The sequence below is a fragment of the Colletotrichum aenigma genome, assembly GCF_013390185.1.
Source record: "Colletotrichum aenigma strain Cg56 chromosome Unknown KSG_Cg56_contig14, whole genome shotgun sequence".
NCBI classification, from domain to species: Eukaryota; Fungi; Ascomycota; class Sordariomycetes; order Glomerellales; family Glomerellaceae; genus Colletotrichum; species Colletotrichum aenigma.
The window spans coordinates 115,537-133,995 of record NW_023500920.1 but is presented as its reverse complement, the minus strand read 5'-3'; the positions used below and the strand labels follow the sequence as shown (position 1 = coordinate 133,995).

At 49.3% G+C, this 18,459-nt stretch overlaps 2 protein-coding genes across 2 annotated transcripts; one reads left to right on the top strand and one right to left on the bottom strand.

The window, feature by feature from the left end:
• Window positions 1-7,519: 7,519 nt before the first annotated feature.
• On the top strand, window positions 7,520-8,323 carry CGCA056_v015023 (uncharacterized protein; the record flags this gene model as incomplete). Its single annotated transcript, XM_037330264.1, has 5 exons — window positions 7,520-7,552; window positions 7,594-7,651; window positions 7,721-7,924; window positions 7,965-8,182; window positions 8,210-8,323. 5 exons carry the CDS (start codon window positions 7,520-7,522, stop codon window positions 8,321-8,323), a joined length of 627 nt encoding a protein of 208 aa, XP_037171346.1.
• A 3,511-nt stretch (window positions 8,324-11,834) lies between these two features.
• CGCA056_v015022 (Retrotransposon-derived protein PEG10) lies at window positions 11,835-14,165 on the bottom strand (the record flags this gene model as incomplete). The annotated part of the gene is made up of 1 exon (XM_037330263.1): window positions 11,835-14,165. The coding sequence occupies one exon, from the start codon at window positions 14,163-14,165 to the stop codon at window positions 11,835-11,837; it is 2,331 nt and encodes a 776-aa protein (XP_037171347.1).
• Window positions 14,166-18,459: the final 4,294 nt, after the last annotated feature.

Below are 18,459 nucleotides of genomic sequence, written 5' to 3'. Positions count from 1 at the left end.
TATGTCTTTACACGCGTGACATGAAGATGGAGGAGGAACAGTTTACACGCACTAATCGCCTTCAACTTGTCCGTATGATCATGGATTTCGAATCGCCTAACGATACCGCTACCCTTAATGTCAGTTGCATTCACTATCATGTTCTGAAGGAGCACAACGATGTTGAGGGGGTTGCTGGACGTGCGTAGGAGCAGGACATGAATATTGTAGAACGGGGGGGGTGACTGGTGGTGGTAGTGGTGATAGAAAACAAGAAGGACGTAGCGATTTCGGTACATGTCCGTACAATTTGGAACTTAGCAATCTTCACGCCACATCAATCAACATTATTAGCAAATGTGAGGCAAAAATAGAGCGATAAGCCGAAAAAGGTTTCCGACATATTGCCTTAAGCCTGATCCCAGGGAAAGAGGGAGAGGCGGAGAAGACAAAACATGTTACTTCTATCCTCGTTACCTGCCCTACATGTGGGCTTACCAGCTACGGTATGAAGGGGCTGGGAAGGCTCGGGAGGAGTCTCGCAAGAGAGGACTTAACGTCGGAGAGCTGAACGGCATTGATGTGGGTTATGATACTGAGATTTGAGGCTGAGCGAGAATCGGTGGGCCGGCGGTCATAAACTTATATGTCTGTTCCTTTCCAATAATTCATCATTTGATCCCTCTCGGCCTACAACGGGCCCCCATTGTATGGTGCGGACTGTGAGCCGCATCGTGTGCAATTCCTAAATACATGAGGGCAGGTTGAAATAGTACTCTCAGAGTGTATAATGAGAGGACGACGAAATCAGGTTTGCCCATCCACTGCCTGACGATGTGAAATAGTCTATTGCGACAGATGCGGGTTGGCCTGGTCCAGAAGGACGATGACTTGGACTAAGACCACTTCTGGATCTGCCCTCTTTCGGCCTACTGCCGGCTGTCTGGTCCGTATCTATCCTCTGCAGCGACATTCTCGGGTTTGTCGATGGACAAGGGGATGGGGAAGGCTTCCGTGGACCTGGCCGTTGATAGCCACCTGGGATGCTGCGTAGCTCTCGGTTGTAGCGGGCTAGGTGCATGGCGGCCAGCCCACCAGATGCGTAGGATGTCTGCGAGCCCTCACGCAGGTACGTGGAAGCCCGGATGATGGGAGGAGACGAGGAAGTCTGGGATGGAGATGATAGAAGCGCCAGCCGAGAGCGCTTGTTGAAGTCGGTAGACGGTGTACGTATCTCAGATAGAGGACTGCTTGCGGTCGGTGACAGGGTGCGCGAGGATGACTGGGTTGAGTGTCGGTGTTGCTGCGGATGGCGGGGAGCTGTGCGGGCAATGTCCCGCGCTTCACGTGGAGATTCGGCTATGTTTGACGTGCGTTGGCTTGATCGGAGGGCCGATAAGGAGGGTCTAATGGGGGGAGAGGGGTCGCCGGGAGCGGCGGCATGGGAGGACTGCGCTATCGCCCAGATTCCTGAAGCCCGGAGACACGTCAGTGACTCTTCGGGAAAGATTGCATGCAACACAGACGCACTTACGGAATCGTCAGCATCCAAGTCGAAGCTGCTGAAGGATGCTTCAGACTTCGTATCGTGGTCGCCTGGCTGGCCGTTAGGTAGGGTTTCCGCTCCACCGACTCCTGCTGACAGCCCGAAGTGGGTGGCTCTGTCCGCACGAGGATCGTCGACGGCTTCAGGAGCCTGGACCGGAGCAGGCTGAGACGTGGCTTCCGCACAAGGGGACGGGGTGCAGGGAGGGTACGAGGCCTCGCGCCGGTCATCGGCGGGTTCTGCAGCGACTGGATTGGGACAGAGAGCGGAAGGGGAATCCAGACGCGGCGATTCGGCTCCAGTCGCGCGACGGCTTGCAAGGTTTGAAGGGCTGAGGGATGTGTTCCGGGCTGGAGTTGGAGGGTGGCGATGGGCGGTAGTTTCAGCCGAGAGAGTGATAGCGCAGGTTTTGCGTCTCCGTTTGATGCGCTGCGCGGGGGACGGGCTGCTGGAGGGGGACCAGCTGAGGACGCGCTTCGTCACCCGAGCCTGTCGTGCTGCCGGTGCCGGTGCCTTGTGCGTGTTCACGGTCTCGGACTCGTTCGGACAGCGGTCCGGCGACGACGGGATGACGATTGGGCTCGACCGCCTCCCGTCTTGTTTTCGGGCGGCGCGTGCCGGGCGGGTGGCGGAAAGAGGGATGTCGGAGTCCGAGTCTGACAGGTTCATGGGTATCCGACGACGGCGGTGCGGGGGTGCTGGCCGCGGCTCGGGGCGGGGGGTCACAGGGAGTGCTGGATCCAGCCGGTTGGGGATACGCCGCTGCGTACGTCTGGCCGTCGGAGGTCCACTCCTAGCGATGGACGGGTTTGTAAACACTCTCATCGCTTCCGCCTCACCTTGATGCTGCCTTAGCGTGGCTGCGGCGGCTTGCTGCCTTTGTTGATTATTTCTTTCCGTAAGTTCCTGTTTTCTGACTTCGTACTCTTCGTCGGATCTGGCGAGGATCTTCCGGTTCCAATCGGTGCCGTAGTGGAAATTGTCGCTAACTTGCCGGGATGTTAACACCGTTGGGTATAGTAGGTTATCGCTTGTGTTGAGGCTGAGTTGGGGATAACTGGTCCCCTGACGTATGGTACCTGGCCCTGTCTGGGCCACCAAATATCTCTGTCGCCGGAGATGCGGGTTGAGATGATGCCTCAGTTGGAGAGAGGGTATGGGGGGACGACGGCGGCTCCGTCTAGGGGATGTGGCTTCCTTCAGTGGCATAGGCCGGTTTCCAAACGCGGACTTCTGGCTTCATCTTAGCATATCTATGGGAAGGACAGACAAGTTCCAGCTTATGACTCTTACCTTCGGCAGCGATGATGACTGTTACGTTCACACGCTATGATGTCCCTTCCCGATAAGAGCGGGTGGGTGGTGTGAAAGGCACGTAAGGTGGATGAAGGGGTGTGAGATTGGGGGAACGATGCGGTGTATGCAGTGTTCACTGCGATAGACGCAGCTGAGACGAAACGCAACGGTTGTTCGGTCTGTTTCCAAACGGACGATATCTGGATTGAGCTGCAATGGGCGGCGAATGCTAGCAAGATGGTGGCTTTAATGCGACAGATAGGGAAGAAGGGTGGAAGAAATTATTAACAAGATATGGGGAGGAAGAAGGGCACGTGGTTACTCCATGAACGAGGGTACTGAGATTGGAAAGGCAAAAATGAATGCAGTTTGAGGGTAGTGTTCCCAGACTGAAAAGTGCAAACGTCATGTTCAGCGACGGTAGAATAAATAAGCCAGAAGTAGCGATCAGGCTTAGCATGCTTCTGGGTATTATTGACGTGTCTTTTGCTGCAAATCTGTATAGGTGTAAGACTGTGGTAGGGAGTGAGGACGTCGTATGAGTGTAGATCGGTTTCTACCGATTTCATTGGCCACGAAATGGTGTGAATGGTATCACGACCCACCGCAGCTACATAAGGTTCTTATCCGGTTAAGGTGTCGGCTCCTTCGGGAACAGAACGGTGTCGGGAGTTGTTTGATTGAGTGGGTTTCGAAAACCGTACGTGACGAATGAAAATGGTTAAAAGGAGCGGCTGCGGCTGAGACGTTGGAGATTGTGAACATGGGATAGTGATCCCTGAGAGCTTGGCTGGAGGGGCAGCAAAAGCAATAACTGGGAACCATTTCGGGCCAATCATTTCGGTCATATCTCAGGAAGAGAAAAGTGGAAAGACACGGCTCTTTTGGGGTGGTCTGCACACCTACGCCACCATATTCAACACCAATTAATCCATCTCGTCTTTTCGCAAATGGTTCTTCATCCTAGTTTTATCCATTAATTACTATAATACACTACACCCATGCACTGCTGCCAACTCATTCTCCGCGGTTTCAAGCGTATGTGAGAATAGACTACGGCACATATGTGTGGTGGCGTTACTTAGCTTCAATCTGGGGCTTTTGGATGGCTTTTCGCATATCCTCTGCGTGCTGAGGTTATCGTAAAGCAGGTTGCTAATCTCTATGAACCTCTCAGTATACTATAGCGATGACCTGATGTACCTCGCCACACTGCGGAGATTCCTCACTAGACCCCTCTTCCTCTACATTCCTCAATCCTCTTCGGCGTTGCGAATTTCAATTTAACGATTGGAACTCTGCTGGGGCGTCGCTTGATGAATACTACGAGGATAGGGCCGCACCTATCATACTAACTGCGTAGCCAACGGATTAAATACACCGCTATTCTTAACCTTTTTCGATAGAACATTATAACATAGACGGATAGAGAGGGCCTTCAGACAGGCACTGTTGTTGCTAGCGATGTGGAATATTACTGCCACCCTAACTCGTTCTAGTGTGCTGATATTGTGGACAGGTAAACTTACCTCATCGTAAGAACGAAGTTCTTTTCGACCTAGGCACTAGGTTAACAGTAGAAAATTCATTGTATGATATTCGGTTGACTCGATTGTTAATGAGGTGACGTATTAAGATAGTAGTTGCATAACTGTTAGGCGAGATCTACATATTAAACAAGAAGTAACTCTATCTGGATATATCCTATGTCCTTCTTCTCACGACCAATCGCAAGCTACATTCAAGAGGGTCTTCAATCACTGTAGCATGATGGTTCTGATGATCGACAAAGTCTATACAATAACGATATTATACTACAACTTCATATAGAAGGGTTGCTATGCTCACGAATCCCTTTCTCCTGCTGTAGGGGTCGTACATGACAGCTCTGGTGAGTAAGGTACAGGTGTTATGGGAATCTGTGACTTGAACGAGACGGACGACTGCGAGGACCCGGGTCCAGGTGAATGGCAATCGCCTTGTGCAAAGGAGGTAGTGGTGCAAAATAGTTCAGGAGAGGCCTTGACGCATTCTCGGAAAGGGAGGGAAGGGCATTCTGCAGTGTCAAGAGCTTTACCTAACCTGTTAGCAAGTCCATTTTTAATATGAACTCTAATGTGAGTTACAAAAACATAGCAAGAATGCATTACACATACCATTTATTTGCATCATTGCTCTAGGAAGAGCTTCGCTGTCCCTGGACGGTGGGTAAATGTGAGGGATTGTCGACGAAGATATCTTGTTGATGGGATGAGATAAAGTAGATGGCGAAGTAGTGGGACCTACGCCGGCGGCAGGAGACGTGGGACCTGCAGGGGCTGGTTTGGAGATATCTTTCGAAAACGATAAACCAGGGCCGGAGTCTGTGCCGGTGCCATTTCGTGCACTATCGACAGGCGTTTCGGGTTCAGGTGAGGAAAAAGAAGAATATTTTGGATAGATGTAGTCGAGGGATAGGTGACGAATGTGACGGGAGGGGGAGAAAGATGGGTCTGGTGAAACTCTGGGAAGTGGTTTTTGTCCAGACGGTGGGGTCGCAGTGGGAGGACTAGCCTGAGGCTTCCGCGACCGACCGCGTCGGAGCTTCACATGATGACCAGTTTGCTCCAGCGGAGGACGCTTTCGAGGCCGACCACGTCCACGCTTCGGCTGAGGCGTATCTTCGGGCCTCAATGGATGCTTCCGCGGACGACCCCGGCCACGCTTCAGCGTCCCCTCTGAGGTGCCTGTCATGGTGATGTTGATGTATGGATTTAGGAAGGGATGCTTGATATTACTGATAAAAAAAGTGAAGGTTGATGTGGAATTAGGATCACATCTTCATCAGAGGAATGTACTACTTTATATAGAAGAAATAAAGGCAGTAGAACTTGAGATAGTCCATTCAATACAAGGCTTAAAGTCACGGATTTCTAGGGTGAGACCACGGTTAGGTTAGTGTGATGATTTACATCCGGAACGGAGACCGCATACGTGGGTTAGCCAATAAAAACGGTAACTTGATCACAACACCGAAAATGATTATGCGGGTTTCAGTGTGGGTCAAATAATACCACAACTATTGGTTAGACATACCTAGAGAACGTGAGGGGAACAAGGATTATGGGACTGTGGTGTAGCTAACAGGTTCTATGAGTACCTGTAGAGGAGTTTAGGTGGGCAATCTCTGTGTAAGTATATTGGACTTACTGCGTCGGTCTAGTTCGTGCGATATCAATTATGAGATAGATGGAAAAAATCTAGAAAAAACAATGGAAGATGTAGTTTGTAGTCATAATGTAGCTGAAGCTCTCTAAAAGCGTGCATCGCAGACATCAGGACGTCGAGTACTGGAGTTCATACGATTGGAATTATCATGAACATAGATACATGTATCTAGGGCTATTATGCAGGTACATAATGACTTGTTAATGCCTGGGCTGAAGGGGTATTATAACCGTTTCTAAGGTGGGAATCTGGTTACTGTGCTGGATTGCGTGATTCGAGTTAAGAAATGAATGTGTGATTACGTACAAGGTCACTTGTGAGAAGGAAATGTATCTCAAGGACCGTTTTTACTATAGGCGAACCATTTTTTTGGTGTTGTACCTTTTCTGATAAGAAACCAGGACCGTGCGCAGATTTTTTCGACCAATCCTGACCAATTGTCAAACCAAATTTGGTTTAGGGATTAGACTCCTAACTGTTAGGGTTTCAACAGCTTCTACTTGAAGCTGTCGTTGCCAGTATGTTAGGATGGCTGGCAGTTATGACCAGACGTTGCTTTCTGGACCGTCTGCTGAACCTAAATCCTCTGTTGCTGTTAGCTCTGTAAGCAGCTTCTGCATCTCTCAGACCAGCTTATATAGTGCGTCTGACAGCTGCCCTATTATAAACTATACCTATCTATATAACATATGATCACTAACCTAGTTGATAACACCAGCTGCTGCTGTATTATATTAGATATGCATCCTATATATCTACGTCTTGAGAATCCAGTCTATTTGTATCAGCTCTATATCCTTATTACCTGTCGTTTGCATTATAAACTGCTGCACCTTCGCCTGCATATGCTGGAATAGACTCTACGCTGCATCCTCTGCTTAATCCTTCCCCAGAGATATTTCTAGTTTAGCAACCTCATTATTACGCTTAGTGTATACCTAATAGATCACTAATATATATATTATCTTAATAACAGCTGAGTACTTCGTTATGTAGTCTGTAATCTGGACCTAGTGTTACGGTCAGCTATCCGACAGTAGGGTCTGCTAACAGAAGCTGGGGATTGATACGTTCTAACAGTACACTGGGTCGTGGTCGTAGGTCGTAGTTCGTAGGCTGTAGTAGATCGGGTCTTCAGAGGCTAAGGTGATCAGTCTTAGACTCAATAAGTGATTCGCAGTGAAGGTAAGCTGAGAGTATCCGTGAGGATGAATACTAAGTTGATTGCTGAAGAGCTATGGAAGTCTGACCATGAGCCAGGCTCAGGGTCATACTATATACAAGTTCTGAACAGTACCCTTTACTCTATCACTGATCCCTCATCAGGTACCAGTGAGCGCTCATTGACTGTTGGTGAGCGCTCAGTAACTCCGACTGAGCGCTCAGTGACCCACACTGCCTGCTCAGTCTTATCTTATCATCACGTGACTTGTATCATAGTTCTTCCGTCTCCGAGTGAGTCCCTGTTGTTCCCGTGATTCTGCAGTACAAATGTCCTGTCCTAGCCGCTCGACGCCCGAGTGGGTCGTTCAGCTGTTATCCTTGTTTACGGGTCGTAACATCAGGTCCCCTCTCCAAAGGTCTTGTCCTCAAGACCCAACATAAGTAGGTCGTTGGTCCCAGGTTGGGGATCCGTCAATCGTGCTTCCTGATTTACCCATGATGCTGACACCATGTCAGGTCGCGTTCCTGAAAATCCTGCGATTTCTACTCTTCGTCGTTATCGTCGTTCCTTTAACATTGCGGAGAACGGGTTCGAAGTCATGCCTTGTCGTCGCTGTCGGTCCAAGGGGTTGCGCTGTAAAATGCTGCCTGGTTCCTTGGTTTGCGGGGAGTGTGTCGCCGTGGGTGGCACTCGTCGCTCGTGCAATGCTTCCGACGATGCGATCTGTCAATGTTCGTGTAGTTCCTGAGGCCCGTTGTGTCTTTGTTCATGCTAATTCATGTGTAGTGGAACGTTTGATGGTTGAGTCTCGGCGTTTGGACGATGAGGAGGAAGAAACCGAGGAACTGTTTCGAAAGAGAATGGAGGTGCTGCAGAAGGCGCAGGCTGAAGTGAATGAGGCGCTTGCGAAACTGGATCGTGTCCGCAAGGCTAAGCGGATGGTGTTCAAAAAGGGCCGCAAGGAGACTTTGGTGGTGGCTGAAGAGGAGGGGGCAGCGAGTCCTTCCCTTGTTGAGTCTTCCTTGGTCCTTGAGGCGCGGTCGGTGGGCGCTTTTGGTGCGATAGACCTGGATACCGTTCTTGGCGATTGGAATCCGGGCACTCCAAACTTTTTATCGGAGGCGCCTTAGTTGATTCCTGGTGTCCCTAGGCGGATAAACGGTTTCCCTTGTCGCGGTCGATCGGTTTCAGTGTGTGGTCTGGTGAAGCGATGTGGGTGTCTAATTCGTTTATATCCAGCGCTCTTTTGGACCAGTGCAACAGGTGTTGGTGTGGCTTCTCGTTCTTGGTGTTGCTGCCAGTAGATCGTGAGTTCTTCTGCTGCGTTGGTGATGTTTTTGGCTGGTTCCCATGTGTTGTCTTCGTGTCCGTATCCTTTCCATTTGACGAGGTATCGATACCCTTCTGGTTCTTTGAGATGGTCGACAATTCGTTCCACTTCATACTCTGGTTCGTTATCTTCGACGATGATAATATCGTTTGTCTGTGATCCACGTGGTGCTGGTTCGAGGAGTGAGACATGGAATACTGGGTGACACTTCATGGTTTCTGGGAGTCCTAGTTCGTAGTTGACTGGTGAAATTACTCGTGAAATTTTGAAAGGTCCGAGTTTTTTATAGTCGAGTTTGTCGTTTGGTCGCTTTGTCTTGATGTTTCGCCGTATGAGATAGGCGCTATCTCCCTCTTTTAAGGTTGGTCCCTCAATCCTTCGTTTGTTGCTGAATTTTGTCATTCTTTGTCGTACGAATTCGAGTTCTTTGCGTGCGTTTTCCTGGATATCCTTGATTTGGCGTATTGAGGCGACAGCTTTTACTGCAGCTGGGCCTGTTCGGGGTTCTCCATAGGCGGTTGGTTCGAATCCATAGTTGAGGTAGAAGGGGGATTCCTTGGTACTTTCCCCTACTGCGCTGTTGTAGGCGAACTGGGCTATTGGTAGCAATACAACCCAATTGTCTTGGTTGTAGTTGACGTAGGCGCGGAGATATGTTTCGAGGATTTGGTTGATTCGTTCTGTTTGTCCGTCGGTCTGCGGGTGGAATGCAGTGGACATTGATTGTTTGATGCCGAGTTGTGATGTGATTGACTTTCAGAATTTGGAAGTGAAGATCTTATCTCTGTCTGATATAATTTCTCTGGGCGTTCCGTGGTTGGCGATGATATATTTAAGAAATGTGTAGGCACATTCTTCGGCGTTACTTGCTTCTTTGTACGGGATGAAGTAGGCGTACTTCGTGAGTCGGTCCACAATGACAAGAACGCTGTCAAAGTGTGTTCCCGTAAGGGGTTCTCGAGACTTCGGTAATTTGACGATGAAGTCGAGGGATATGGATTGCCAGGCGGTTTGCGGCACAGGCAAGGGTTGTAGCATACCATAAGGTTGATGTCGAGCGGGTTTGCTTTTGAGGCAAACCTCACAATCCTTGATTGCTTTTGCCACTCGTTCTCTGGTGACTTTTTCTCCATATTGTTGTCGTAGTCGTTTCCAGGTTTTCGTGATTCCTTGGTGACCGTGTGCAGGGCGGGCATGGAACTCCTTAATTGCTTCGTCGTCTAGTTCGTTAGGCGGGCTAGTACTAGATCGTCCGGCCATCATCAAGAGTTTGGTTGCTGGCACTAGGTCTCCGTCGTTGTTTCCTTTGAGAATCACCTGGGTTTCTTCAGGTACTGGGACGTTGTAGTCCGGTCGTCGGCTAAGAGCGTCGGCTCTGCCATTGTCTGATCCTTTGCGATGGATGATTCGGAAGTTGAATTCTGATAGGAATTCTGACCATCTAATCTGTCGTTTATTCAACACTTTTGAAGTCGTGAAGTGTGAAAGGTTTTTGTGGTCTGAATACACAAGTACTTCGTGTGTGGTTCCTGAGAGCTCGGGTCTCCATTCCTTGAAAGCTTCGATGATTGCCATGAGTTCCTTATCGTGAACTTGATAGTTGAGTTCAGGTCCGTGGAGCTTGCGAGAGAAGAAGGCACACGGGTGTAGTCGTCCTTCTGAATCTCGTTGAGATAATTGTGCTCCTATTGCGTAGTCGGATGCGTCGGGTTCTACTTCGAACTGTTTTGTTGGATCTGGAATGCTCAGGACGGGCTCGCTGGCGATGAGATCCTTGATCTTCTGGAATGCTGTTCGTTGCGGTTCTTCCCATATAAAGGGCGTGTCTTTGCGGCTGAGGCTTGTGAGAGCTGCGTTGATCTTGCCATAGTCTTTGATGAATTTGCGGTAGAAGTTGACGAAACCTAGAAATCCTTGGACTTCCTTAAGGTTGTTGGGTACCGGCCATTCCTTGATGGCTTTGACTTTGTTTTCTGACATACAGACTTTTCCAGGGGTGATAGTGAATCCGAGGTATTCCACCCTTTGTGTGTGGAATTCGCTTTTCTCAGGTTCAACTAATAGCTTGGCTTCTTGGAGGGTTTGTAAGACGTGGTGTACGTCTTCCTTATGTTTCTCAAGTGTTGATGAGAAGATGAGGATGTCGTCGAGATAGACTACTACGCAGATGTCGACGTATTTGCGTAAGACTTGGTTGATCATATTTTGGAATGTTGCAGGGGCGTTGGTGAGGCCGAAGGGCATGACGAGGTACTCGAAATGTCCTTTTCGTGTTCTGAAAGCGGTCTTCCATTCTTCTCCTTGCTTCATTCTGATCAGATTATAGGCTCCTTTGAGGTCGAGGGCCGTGAACCAGTTGGCTCCATGGAGGAGTCGTCTCATTTCGTCGATGAGTGGTAGTGGGTAGCGGTTCTTGATCGTCATTTCGTTTAGCATGCGGTAGTCGACGCATAATCGTAGTTTTCCGTTCTTTTTGGGTACGAATAGGATTGGGCTTCCTGCTGGTGACGTTGAGGGTCTGATGTATCCCTTCTTCAGATTTTCTTCAAGGTATTTGTCTAGGGCTTCCATTTCTGTCTGGTTGAGTCCGTAGATTTTGTTGAAGCGTGGTTCCTTCCCTTTTTTGAGGGGTATTTCGTGGTCGAAACTGGTGTGTTCAGGCAGTCCGGTTTCTAATTCGGCTGCAAAGAGTTTCTCGTAAACTCTATATTCTTCTGGGATAGACAGAAGTGGATCGTTCTTTTGTTCAAGATCCATCGTTGTTGGTGGTGGTGGTACGGCTTCTTTTGCCTTGAGGTAACAGAGGTATCGTTTTGCTGTTCCTTGTCGTATTGATTCGTTTGAGGCCTGATTCTGACAGGGCTGCTCAGGGACTGAATCATCGTGGTCCCAATGGAGTTGGCCTTTGCTCCAATCTATCCGTGGGTTGCTTGTTCGTAGCCAGGGTAGTCCTAGCACTATGTCGTATGTTCCTAGATCGGCAATGTCGAATTGGATTCTTTCTTTTCGATTCAGGTAGCTCATCTCGAGGGGCGCAGTCTCATTATAGATGGTACCTCCTTCGTACTTGAATTCTTCTCCTTCTGCCGTGTGTAACTGATATGGTCGTTCTTTTCCTCCCCATCGTATTTCTAGCCTATTGATGGCTCGGGGGGCAATGAAGTTTGCTTCGGCTCCGCTGTCGATCAGCGCGAGTGTTATCTGCTGATTGATGGTAACTTCGAGTTCGATATTACCCTTATGTCCTTGTGACATTTGATGAATGGATCTTATGTCTGTTGCCTGTCGTGATCCGTCGTCGGTAGGCGAGTCTAGTTTTTTGACTGATCCGGTTGTCCTGGGTAGGTGATTTGCTTTCCTTCTCGCCGTGCTTTTGCGAGGCTGTTTTCGCGGATCCTGACTTGTGGGGGTCTAGGTCCGTTCTTTGCGATTCTCCAGGTTCGTGCCTTTTCTTGGTAGTGAACTTGGCATTCGTCTTGTTGGCATTCGTCCCATTTCATGCTGTCGTCATGTTGACATCTCATGGGGAACTGAGGACTGGGTCTGAAGACCGCGAGGTTGTCTTCGAACAGTACCATAGTCCATCCAATCATAACGGAGGTCGAGTAGATCTCATGGATAGGCTCGTCGTCATGTCTTCTGGGATAGAACTGGTAATCGTGTTTTTCTCCTATGTGTTCCTTGCATTTGTCGTGGAAGCACTGGGGCCAGAAGAGGGTTCGGTGAAGCCGGTGGTTGCTTCTTAGCGCGGGATGATCTTCCGTGTGTAGCTGAGGGGCGTAGCCTCGGTCTCGTTGGGCTGCTGAGGTGCCATAGAAGTGGCGTTGTTGCTTGTCTTGAAGCATGTCGATTTCTTGGTATCTCAGAAGTTGATTGATTCTTCCTTCCTGGTCGTCGGGTTCCTCTTCAGAGCTGGAGTCGTCCACACTGGGGGTGAACCCATAGGTGATTTCTGTCTGAGCGCGTTGTCGGGCAACGTCGCGAGGTTCATCCGAGTCATAGGAAGAGCTTCCTTCTCCGAAAGTCCAGTTGTTGGTCATACTGAGGAGTTGTTGTTCCATCAGAGGATCGTGTTGGTGTTCTGGTTCTTCTTCTGATTCTTGTTGTTGGTATAGTCTTACTTGTCTGTCGTCTTCTTGCTGGATCAGCTTTATTTCCTTCTGGATTTGTTGTTCTTCATAGTGGAGTTGTTGGCTAGTCATGCGGGGGGTGATTGGTTCTAGTCGCTGAATTCGTAGCATCTCGTTGAGTTGTTCGACTGGTTTTCTAGCCACTTTGCTGTTGCTGGAATGCATCATTGCCAGGGTCCTAGGGCGAGTGTCCGGGATGGTCATATCGTAACCAGACCGTCCAGGGTTGCTGTCCCTTGGGTAGTGTCCTGACATTTCTTTGTCTTCGAGGTGAATTCGGCAGTTGTCGTCGTAGCATCCGGTCCACGATTGGGATGCATGTGGGGCTTTTGCAATTGTGTTGACTTGTCGAGGTCGTTCTGCCACTGGTCTCCAGGGAAGCTTCTTAGGCTGTCCGCAGTCTTTGGCGATGTGGCCTTGCTTGTTGCAGTTGTAGCACTTGGGGTTCCAAGGTTTTTTGTTGTTGGGTTTGGTCATCATGCTGAGGTCCATAGGTCCGCTGTGTTGTCCATAGGCAGTGCTCTGGCGGGTGTTATTCCAGTTGTTGCGGGGTCTGTTGTCATTCCGCTGGTTGTTGAACTTCTGTTGGGGCTGCCATTGGTACTTGCGTCCTGAATTTGGGTTTTGTCGTTTCTCTCCTCGTTCCTTTCGTCGTTCATAGAGGCGATTATCAACCTTAATAGCATGTTCGACGTAAGCGAGGAAGCTAGGGGGTGTCTCCAGTTTGGCCATTTCGTCTTTGACCTCGTCCTTGAGTCCTTGATAGAAGGCAAAAACTTTGCTTTCGTCGGTCATGTGGAGTCTTGCAGCTAATCGCCTAAACTCTGCGGCGTAGAGCGTAGCTGACTTGGTTTGTCGTAGGTGGGACAGGTCTCGCTCGGCCTGTCTTCGTTCATCGGGGTCAAGGAAGAGAGATTCTAGGGCCTTAACATAGCCCGTGAAGCTGAAGAAGATGTCCTTGACTTCTTGGCTGTATTTTTCGACAGGGTTGTCAAGCCATTCCTGTTGAAGGGGTTCGAACCAGGCAAGGGCTCGTCCCCGAAGGAAGGTGGCTGCGTGTACAACGCGTTCGGTGTCGTTCTGGAAGGTGTTTATGTGGAAGGCCTGGTAGGTTCGAACTTGTACCAGGTGTCCTTTGAGTTGTCCTGGGGTCCCGTCGAAGGTGGAAGGCGTGTTGAGCTTAAGGCGTTCTCGTCCTTCGACTGGGGCGGATATGACGTTGGCGGCAGCTCGGAGGGTGGCGACTTCTTTCTCCAGATCCTGGTTTTTGCGGGCTTGTTCCTGGAGTTCGCTAAGGGCCGCGGCGTTCTGGTTGAACATTTCGCGCATTGCCTTGAAGTCGCTATTGGTCTTGTTGAGCTGGCGCTTGAGTTCTTCGGTGTCGTCCTCGCTGTCTGAGTCGTCCTTCATCTTCTGGTCTCCTAGTTCCTGGGCTAGGTTTTGGGTGGCTCGTCCTCCTGAAGTGGACGAGGATCCCGGAGTAGGCGACTTGACAGAGGCGCGGGAAGACATTGTCGTTCGTTACTGTTAGTAGGAATCAATGGTCAACTTACTGAACAGGAGCAATCAAAGTGTTACGGTCAGCTATCCGACAGTAGGGTCTGCTAACAGAAGCTGGGGATTGATACGTTCTAACAGTACACTGGGTCGTGGTCGTAGGTCGTAGTTCGTAGGCTGTAGTAGATCGGGTCTTCAGAGGCTAAGGTGATCAGTCTTAGACTCAATAAGTGATTCGCAGTGAAGGTAAGCTGAGAGTATCCGTGAGGATGAATACTAAGTTGATTGCTGAAGAGCTATGGAAGTCTGACCATGAGCCAGGCTCAGGGTCATACTATATACAAGTTCTGAACAGTACCCTTTACTCTATCACTGATCCCTCATCAGGTACCAGTGAGCGCTCATTGACTGTTGGTGAGCGCTCAGTAACTCCGACTGAGCGCTCAGTGACCCACACTGCCTGCTCAGTCTTATCTTATCATCACGTGACTTGTATCATAGTTCTTCCGTCTCCGAGTGAGTCCCTGTTGTTCCCGTGATTCTGCAGTACAAATGTCCTGTCCTAGCCGCTCGACGCCCGAGTGGGTCGTTCAGCTGTTATCCTTGTTTACGGGTCGTAACACCTAGCTGCTATCCTCAGCGATACTTATCACTGCAAGTGCACTGAGAAGAGCACTGCTGTAGTCTCCGCCCTTCAGCTGGTGGTCTAGCATGCTGATAAGCATATTGAGTGCTGCGCATTCCAGCTTCTCCTGCGTTTGATCCCCTATACCTATGCTAGCTGCTTCTGCTATCTGCTTAAATAAGTCCTACGCTTCTGCCTATAACAGCATTAGTTTATATAGTGGCTGCTTATTATTATCTATTTCCTATATATAGAACCAGACACACAGTAGATATAGCTACACACCCTTATATCTCACCTATATGTTGTCCTCTATACAGTTATTAAACAGCCGCCTTAGCTTGACGTGCGCTTCTATATGCTGCGCCTTGAACAGCACAGCCAGCCTGATAGTGTTAGGCGTAGATATTACTTAAGCCTGGTCTAGCATACGCTTAACTGTCGCCTATATCGCCTAAAGCATAACCTCATTTTTATTAATAGGAGTTATTATATTAAAGAGTACACTAGCACTAAGCCCTTTTAAGTGCACCGCCTATCCCACACAGGCTAGCCACAGGCTGGGCTCCAACCTTTCGTTAGCGACGCAGATTAGCTTATTGTAGCTGGTCTTCACACGTTCTGCTTAGACTTTCCTGAGATCTCAGACGCAGTCTATCGCCTACTATGCTAGGCTTCTATTTAAAGCAGCTTCTGCAGACTTATCAGCCGTCTGCCTCTAGGCCACCTCAAACTATCCGCTTGCATCCTGCGTTAAGAAAAACTGCTAGCATAGCACCTCTGTTGTCCACAGCAAATCCCTGACTGTAGTGGCTTTCTTGCGAATATCACCCCCCTTCTGCTAATTATTCTCCTATCTGTGTTCTGCCTGATAATGCTTCTGTATGTTTCGCACGCAGCAGCAAATATAACAGCATATATAGTAGCATAAACCGTCTGTTTAGGGTGGTGCAATATAGGCAACTAGCTTAACTGTGGGGTCTAGGTATTAGAACGACTGCAAATCAGCCTGGCTGCAGATAATACTTGTAACAGGCCAGGCCTGTCACATGGGGTGCTCTCGGCTAAGCTCGGCACTGGACTAAGACATCAAGGTATACAGCAAAGTAGATAAAAGACGTGTAGATCTAGCTAGAAAGAAAACTTCCTTTCCTCATCTGAGGATTCTCATTCGAGAAAGGAAGTACGAGTTGCAACACTGCTCCTACCACCCCTTTGCAATACTTAGGATATTACTAACTAATCTAGCTACTTTTCCCTTAGCTTTAGCAGGGATTAACTAATAGTAGTTCTACAGATATACTATAACTTTATTTGCTACTACTGCATATTAATATAATATATATATCAGAATGGAATACTGCATATTATAGATAAATAGCTCTATATTTAGCTATATATATAGCTTTCTTTAGTCTACTACTATTTAGTGATTCCTCCTGTCCTCTCTTTATAACCTCATCTTCCTACCCCTTAATTCCAGATACTTTCGCCTTGATCTACTTTTAACCCTGCCTGCATTCCATCAGTCGGTTAGGCTTTCTAGCCTGGCTGATATCCCTGTTATGTGATTAGCTAGTTGATATAGGGTTTGGGACCATATCACAAAAATATCTACTATACTATTCACTGATTTCTAGACTCCTAATACTAAGTATAAGACTGAAAACTAGATCGTTATAATTGCTTTTATTTAAGCTTTAATTGCATCCTACTTTCATGTATTTTACTGCTGGAAATCTCAACGGCTTCTACACTGCTAGAAAACAACAGCTTCTACCCCATGTCTGCACCAACCCACTTAATCTTTGGTGAGGGTTTCAACGGCTTCTACTTGAAGCCGTCGTTGCCAGTATGTTAGGTCCATGCGCGCCCAATCACCAACAACATCCCAATCGCAACCCATCATCATCTTGATTCCTCCATGTAGTTCCAGCGACGTCCAATGCCTTGACACACCGTAGCTCCCAGCTGTTATGGCAGCTTCTCTCCATCGTTGCTGTGCAGGGAGGCTAGTTAAGAAGGAAACGTTGTGAGTGCACCTGCTGCTGCTTGGGGATGATTAGTGAGCGCCGACGGATGGGTTGTCACAGTACTGCCTCCAGAAGTGCATGAGGGATTGTGGGGTGGGGCGCGCGCTGGGTTCAATGGCAGCACCTCGCAATGCTTCCACATCACAACCTTCGTGTCCCGATTACCCCTGCATCGCGAACCCGCATGCTTGGTGTCCCGGAACGAGGCATTCGCCGCACGTCATCTCGTGCCTGAGGACCACCGTGCCGATGTATTGCAGAAGCGGGTGTGTCTTGGATCGATCGGAAATCTGGCTTTCCTCCCCAGTCTGCCCGGCAAGCTCTGCTTGCAATCGGAAAGCATGAAATCGCGTCCCTTCGTCCTGAGCCAGAAGAAGACGGCCCGCAAGACACCTTGGTAGAAGGCTCTAGCGCGAGACAGCGATGACGTGCGTTGAAAAAGGCCCAGCTAATAGCGACGCAACGCGACGCTGCAATTCAAGTGGGCCAATGTACACCTAGAAGCGTACAATGACCCACTTTTGAGAGGTAGTGTTTATCGATTAGCTAACATAATGCACGAAGTTGCGTGCAAACGACGGCTTCAAGCGACATCACTCATCATAAGCAGCCGCCCCATAAGAAGCTCGCAACGGCGTCCACAGTTCCTGCGCCTTCCACAGGTGAAGTGAATCGCTCAGAGATATATTGTGAGGCCGTGAGTGGCTGTTAAGGCAGGTGCGCGAACTTGGTTACCTACCTTTTTCAGGCAATTCCTTCTACCAGACCCTTCGCTTTAGGTTTGAAGTTGCTCCTGCTTTCCCTTTCCCGTGCCATGTCATTGCCTTAACGCCGCCTCCCCTTCCTTCCTTCGACAATAAACATCTCCCAGGGCTCATCCGTCGACACAAACAAACCGCAGTCTTGTCGACTACTTCATACCTAACGGAGAAACAAAATCCAGGCTGATCTTGGCTGATCTTGTTACTTCCCTCTCAAGATGCGTCCGATCAAAAACCCATCCGGCAAGGATATCGACCGGTACGCGGGCCGAATATTTGAGGAGTGGAGACACCTCAAGAAGGGGACGTTTGTTGATGATAGCAAGCCACCGGCCAAAGGTAAGGGCTTATTTGCCGACAAAAAAGGCAAATGGTACTGCCCTACCATTTCACGCTTCCCAACAACCCATGAGCATCCACCTAGCTAACAACAGATACAGGCTTCTTCGCTGCCCGCGAACACGGCAAGGCGATGACGCGTTAACATGAAGAATCTTTGAGGTGTCTTCTGTTCCTACCTCAGGTGCGTCATCACGATAGGTTGCCCAAGTCTTCACCGCATGCCCCCTCCGATCCCAGCCTACTCCTACTCCAGACCAAGATCCCAACACCGACATCTTTCCGCCCTAATAGCCACCCTGTTCCTACTCAGGGCTAAGATAGCGATAGTGCGTCAACACGGGGAGTCCTCCGAGTCTCCACCGGATTGGCTCCAGCCTTCTGCTACTTCAGACCCAGATCCCGACGCCGACAGCACAAGCGCAAAATACCATATCGACAAGGGTACAGGCTGGTATCGGGGAGGACGCTGATGGGTTGCATGGTGAGCCAACTCAGGCTCGCGGGCAACAGTTTTGGCAAGGCAAACTGGGAAGAGTCATGCTTTGGGC